Source organism: Indicator indicator, chromosome 13, assembly GCF_027791375.1.
Source record: "Indicator indicator isolate 239-I01 chromosome 13, UM_Iind_1.1, whole genome shotgun sequence".
Classification (NCBI taxonomy): Eukaryota; Metazoa; Chordata; class Aves; order Piciformes; family Indicatoridae; genus Indicator; species Indicator indicator.
Window position 1 is genome coordinate 18,039,125 of NC_072022.1, and position 6,606 is coordinate 18,045,730.

General features: G+C 45.2%; 1 protein-coding gene across 1 annotated transcript in view; it reads right to left on the minus strand.

The window, feature by feature from the left end:
- Positions 1 to 4,762, minus strand: part of TP63 (tumor protein p63) — a 105,879-nt gene extending 101,117 nt beyond the window's left edge. The window contains exon 1 of the mRNA XM_054386284.1: positions 4,701 to 4,762. Within this exon, the coding sequence (XP_054242259.1) occupies positions 4,701 to 4,762 (62 nt within the window). The remainder of the gene's footprint in view (positions 1 to 4,700) is intronic.
- Between the last annotated feature and the right edge of the window lie 1,844 nt (positions 4,763 to 6,606).

Below are 6,606 nucleotides of genomic sequence, written 5' to 3' on the forward strand. Positions count from 1 at the left end.
ATTTTTTTCCCTACATATATGATTTTTTTTTTTGTTTGGGATTTTTTTTGTTTCATTTGTCTGGGCTTTTTTCTTTTTTCAGCAATCCTCCCAAGCTCCAGGATTGTGTCTGAGAAACCAGGTTTCTAGCATAGAGGCTCCAGCGACCAGAAGATTTCAAGATTGTTCCTCAAGCCTTTGTTATTAGCAAGATTTGGGAGGCTGGGCCGTATCAAATTGTGCTGAGAATACAAAGCCAGAAATTAAAGAGGAAAGAGCAGCTTGTGCTAGAGGCCTTTCATTCAAAAGGGAGGAGTGAGCTACAGTGAACGCTTTCAACACCATCAGCGATGTGAAGTCCTGAGGCCACCAATTAGCCTGGGCACAGCAAGAGTGGTGAGCAGAGCAGGCAGCTCCATAGTGCAGCACACTGGCAGGTGCATTCCCAGCAGCCCCAAGAGAAGAGAGCATAAAACGCAGCTTAATGACCATTATTTCCAAGAACACAAGTAACTTATCTGTAAACATCACTCCTCTAACTAGGCATTAACTGGAGGGGGGGAGGGAAAGGTGCTTTGGAAAGAGAGAGACTAATTACATAGCACTCAACAGCTGGACTTTGATCATAATTACAGTGCCTTCTTCATCTTACATGAAGTGGCTTTCAGCTGCTGCTAGGTGGGAACTTCTTGGAAGGTGGAAATCCCACCCGTTTCAGATAGCTCATTTTATGAGTCAGAGCTAGCCTGGGTTTTCTGCAGCACAGGATGAGCTCTCACAGTACCATCCAAATAAGTGGGGGTCAGCAACTTGGCAGCTCAGTGCAGTTGCTTCCCTCCTTACAGTAGCATTGTCCAAGCTCAGGAGCCAGAGCACTGAGCCAGCTTTATCACTGATTTCAAGCATTTGATATAAATCCCTGTGTAAGAGATGCAGAAATAGAAAAACCTTTGAAGTTTTTCCTCAGCTCTATTGCTGCTGAGTTTTAGCATCTCTGAGCTCTTTCTGCTTAAGAAGAAGAAAGATAAGCATGCTCAGGATATACCTTTCCAACTTCATTTTAGACATTCACACAGAATCACAGAATGTTAGGGGCTGGAAGGGATCTCAAAAGATCATCCAGTCCAACCCCCCCTGCCAGAGCAGAATCACCTCGACCAGGTCACACAGGAACGCATCCAGGCAGGTCTTGAATATCTCCAGAGAGATTTAGTGGTGGACTTGGTGGTGCTGGGTTAATTATTTGGACTTGATGATCAGCAGTGTGCCCAGGTGGCCAGGAATGCCAACAGCATCCTGGCCTGGATCATGCCCCTGTACTGAGCAGTGGTGAGGCTGCACCCCGAGTCTTGGGCTCAGCCCTGGGCCTCTCACTCCAAGAAGGCCATCGAGGAGCTGGAGCAAGTCCAGAGAGGGGCAACAAAGCTGGTGAGGGATCTGGAGAACAGGTCCAGTGAAGAGAAGCTGAGGGAACTGTGGCTGTTCAGCCTGAAGAAAAGAAGGCTGAGGAGATACCTGTCTCTCTACAGCTCCCTGAAAAGAGGTTGGAGCCAGGTTGGGGTTGGTCTCTTCTACCAAGGAACAAATAACAGGATGAGAGCAAACAGCCTCAAGTTGCACTGTGAGATGTTTAGGTTGGACACGAGGAAGATCTTCACTGAAAGAGTGACTAAGGCCTGGCCCAGGCTACCCAGGGCAGATAATACATTTGCACCCCTCACTTCTGCACAGGGATGTATGTCCTGTCAGTGCCCAGTGCCCCTCTCTTGGCTGGGCTGCAACTCCAGCACCAAGCTGCAGTGCTGGCAGTGCTGGGGTTGTAAAGGACGAGGCTGCTGTCCTGGCCAGCTGAGTTCTGTGCTTCTGTGTGACGTGGGGGGTGCTTTGCTTTGATACCCACATTTACAAAAAAATAGATGGCCAAAATGAGAGACCTGGGCTGTTGAGACAGAGGCTGGCACAGCCTAGACAATAACACACAACACTCAGAGTCTGGGCATCCACTTATTTTTCTCCATCTGTGGCACTGGACTACTGTGTTGTGTGGATACACCATAACAGCAGCAGCACCAGCACATAGTTTCACTGCTGTGAAACGACAGGCAGTAAGCACACAAGCATTATAATAGCACATTAGTTAACACTCCAAAGCCTGATCTGTGTTCACCTCTTGACAGAGGAAATGTTTTAGCTGGCTCTCACCTTGTCTGTCTGCTGGACATCCCCCAAATGAAGAGACTAAGAGATGAAGCAGAAGGTAAATCTAAGCCACAAATCTTAGAGCTAACTGGGATTTATAACTGCTCCCCCTCCATGCTGACCTACAGGGAAATGTGTGATACACACCCATTTTAACAGGGCTGCAAACAATTTTCACTGTTGTTATTTTGCCAGCATTCCTCAGCTCAATGTTATCACTTTGCTGTTGAGATTATTACTAGATGCAATTTTAAAGTTGCAAAAAAGCCCACTGGTGTTAGCTAAATAAAACACTTTGACCACATCAAAGCAAAAGTATTTCCAACTCTGCAAAATAAATGCAATTATGAAACTATTCAATTTTGTTAAATCAGTCAGAGCTCACTCAACACATTATAAATATCCAACCAACAGTCTATCTACATCTTCAGGTCGAGAAAAGTATCTCTGCAACTAGCTTTCAGCTGATTTTGACCTGTGGCAGAGCACAGCCACTAATATAGCTGGACAAATGCCACTCTCTGCTCATATAAACAGACATGCATAACAGCTGAGACATGTTAGTACTCTGAGCTGCGTCTCAGTCAAGTTCTATGACTTAGGGGTGTCACAAATTATCTGTACTAAGATGTCCTGAGGCTTTGCACACCACAACAGTCTCTTAAAAAACTCATCATGCCACGCTGAGGCATGTGGCAAAGAGCAGCATTTGTAGTGAAAGGCCTGACTTGCTGGAGGATCCAAAACTTGAAGGGAAGAAGGGCCCATTTGAAAAGTTCTACAGATTATAGACACAGCAATATTTTTCTCCTTAATTCCTACCACAGCTTTTATTTTTCCTGAGCCACAGCATGAATTTTATGAACCTGTTCTTTGGCATGGAATGAGATGTGATGGGCAGGAGTTCACAAGGAGTGAGAGACTGTCTCAGAACTCAGGTACAGTTCCCATGCTTTCCTTTTTTTTTTTTTGGTTGTTGTTGTTTGTTGGGTTTTAAAAAACAAATTTTAAAAAATAACATCTTTTAAAATTTCTGCATTTTATTTATTTTGGTTGGTTGGTTTGTTTTCTTTCTTTAATTTTCTGTTCTGGAATTTGCCTGGCTGTGGCTTCCAGCCACTGAAACTTATTCACCTGCTAAAGATCTTAGCAACTTCAGCCCAAATTTGCCTTCCTGGGTGGGCACCACTCTTGCCCTGCTCTTCTCTTGGACACATGCACATCCCTGCCAGGGTCAGTGGGGCTGGGTGGATTTGCAGGAGATCAGAGCGTGGCTGGATGTGTCTGGCCAACCCTGGGGCTCGTATTGTGGAAGGTCTCGCCAGGGAAACCAATACCGGCACCTTTGTTCCCTGTTCCTCTGCCATGACAGTGCAGCCAAGGACTGGGCACTATTTCCCAATTCCCCTCCTCTGGCCCCAGACACTGCCCCTCCTCACTGCCAGGTCTCCACACTCCTCCCCAGAATGTCTGCACAGTGGTGGCACTGAGCACCCAGTGGATTAAGGGGTGATAAATCCCCTCCACGCAAACACTGCAACGAATCGCGACAGTGGGGGAAAAAAGATCCTGCAAAGCTGCCTGTAGTGCTGTGGACTGGGTGACAGTGGCCAAGCCCCTTCTTCAACAGGCAGCTATGCAACATGAGCAGCCTTCCCCAGCACCCTGCAGAGGACACAGAGTTAACAGTTAACCCTTCTGGGGACCAAACACCTTCAAGTGAAATCAGCCAGAGGTTTTTCAAAATGAAGCCAGAAACTCTTCCTAAAGTAGCTGGACAAATGACTGTGCTCAGAGGATTGCACCTCTCTGGACTTTACGACTGGAAAAATACCATCTACATGTCATTTACATGCTTAAATATAGTATCTTCTATTGGGAGAAACAAACAAACTGACAATGTGATACTCTGATACCTCATGCAGACATGATCTTTTATCTGCTGGAAAGTCATAAAACTCAGCGTAACAACAAAGCTAAAATAAGAGTGGTTGCCAGGCTCTGAGGTTGGCTGTCAGAATGAGCAAATACTCTCAGAAAAGCCCTCTCTCTTATTACCTAGCTTTTTCTCCTCTGAATCTTTCGAATTACTTATTTACCCTTTACATTTAGGAATCTCAGAGCTTAATCGTTCAGCTCTCATTCTTTTCAGGAGCTTCTTCATTTAAAGGAACAAATAAACACACCGTAGAAAGCTAGAGCAATTCCTGCGCTACCCAGAGCACAGGGTGGAAACACAGGCAAAAGATGCTATCAGCTTTCATGTTGTTCATCATGCATTTTTTTCCCCCTCTAATGCCAAAGAGGAAAGAAGGAGATATCTTAAACGGATGCCTACAATTAAACAGTAACCTGTTAGAAAGCCAAAAACAATAACAAGCTCCAGTGAGCATGAAGAGAGCGGCACATTTTTTCCGCGTGCAGCCCAGCTGCCACCGGCCGATAGCAGAGAAGTTAACAATTCCACAAGACACTCAGATCAAACCTGCGATAGGAGAGTTACGTCACGCCCCGAGACTCACCGCGGGATGCAAGGATCAGGGTAGTACTGCAAGGTGGTGAAAGGTGCCGGTTCAAAATTCATTTCCTTTGAGCCCCTCTTTGGGTAGAGACCAAAATTCGAATAAATAGATATAAAGCCAGCAGGCTAAAAGCAATAAGGTCAAGTGGTACACGAGGTACAACTTTAGAGATTTATTTCACACTTGTGAATGGGTGGGATCTCCTAGAGACTTGGCCAATGGGATTCATCAAGTGACCAGAGCATCACCACCAGTCCCTCCTCACCAGCTGGGCATCTTCTGCACAGATATTTTCCCCTCCTCTCAACATCCTTAATAAACTTCGGTGTACAGCAGCTACACTTGTTGTTGGGAGCTCATCTGGGGCATCTCTGAACTTCTGATCTCGCTGGTCATTGGTTGCCTTCCCGCCTGACTTCACAGTTTAATTTTGGCAGCTCTTGCCATTTTTCAAAGTGCTGTGGCTGCTGGTCACCCTCGTCTCCAGATGGCTGGAGTTTCCTCTGCTGTTCTCTGTGTGCAGTGCCTGTGCTGCATTTGGTTGTACTTTAAAAGCTTTCTTTGTCAACCCTGTGGCTAGTACCTGCATAAAGTTGCCTGGGGAAATTTTCAGTTTCTCTCACACCACAGTTCAAACAGTCTGTTGTGGTCACAGTTTCAAAAGCTGAATGACAAAATACGGGGAAATTCCTCAATTAAAATTAATTCTGAACTTTTGCTCCTCTGCCTCTTTTTCCTGCCCTCCTCCCCCCCAAGAAAACTATCAAACTAAATTGTTAATATGCCCATCTATATCTTTTCACCTTTTTTTTTTTCCCAAAAGGATTGAATTGATGTAGAAATCTGGCATTGTTTCAGTGTTCTGTAAATAACATATATGTTTTCCATTTGTAATACAACATTTTCAAATACCTTGAAGAGAAAAGAAAAGCAGAAAATAGAAATTATCTCTTTTTCAAGTCACTAAAGCCTAAAAAAGGCAAAGTTAAGTTCACCAAAACAACGTAGGCTTCAATTTCCACCCATCCTCACCTCTTGCTCTTTTTTGAGTTATACAGAAAATCATTCAGGAAAGCAACCTGTTTTGTCCCCCTGTTTTTCCTCCTCCATGGCTCATCCAAATAGTACAGGCTGTAAACCTATCCTGGTTTTGTGGTTTTGGGGAATGAATGAAATATGAATCAGGAGCTAAATTAAAATGGATTCCATCAGGAAAAAATAGCATCCGTGTATCTATGCACCAGTGGGGTTGCATCTTCAAGCAGACATAGGTTTGCTTGTTTTGAAGAAAGGAGAAGGGGCTGCCCCATAGGTCACCTACAGTGCATCTTTTGTGCTGACCTCAGCAAATGCTAACCTCTTGAGCAAAAGCCAGGAGCCTTCTGAGGTGGCAGTGATTAACTCTTATATTTTCCCCTCTGCATTTTCCTTGTGGGAAATTTTGGGTTGAAGAATGTCATGTGGAAACATTTTCTTTGCTGCCTGTGCCAGGGTGGCAGGGGAGCTATTTCAGGCTTGACATTCTCCACCCACACTCACCCTGATAGTTCCTAACATCTGTGAATTGTGAATCCTGTAAAGTCGCAGGGCTGATCCCTGGCCAAGTCCAAGCTGATTTCACTACAGTAAGTGGCATTTGCCAATGAAGAGAGGCTGGAAGTGAAAGTTGTATTCATTAAGAGCTCCCTCACTGATGGACACCATTCTGCCCTGCCTGGCCTGGGGAGGAGAAGTAGTGCAAAACACTCTTCTTTTAAGCTGAGATGGTCATCTGCATCACTGGGGAAGAAGTGTGAAAATGTCCAGATCAGGCTCTACTAGGGAGGAGAGAAGGGTGAAATCACACTCAGTGCAGCCCAGGAAGCATGGCTGCAGAGCGGCTGCATCCATTTTGCTGCTCTCCCTA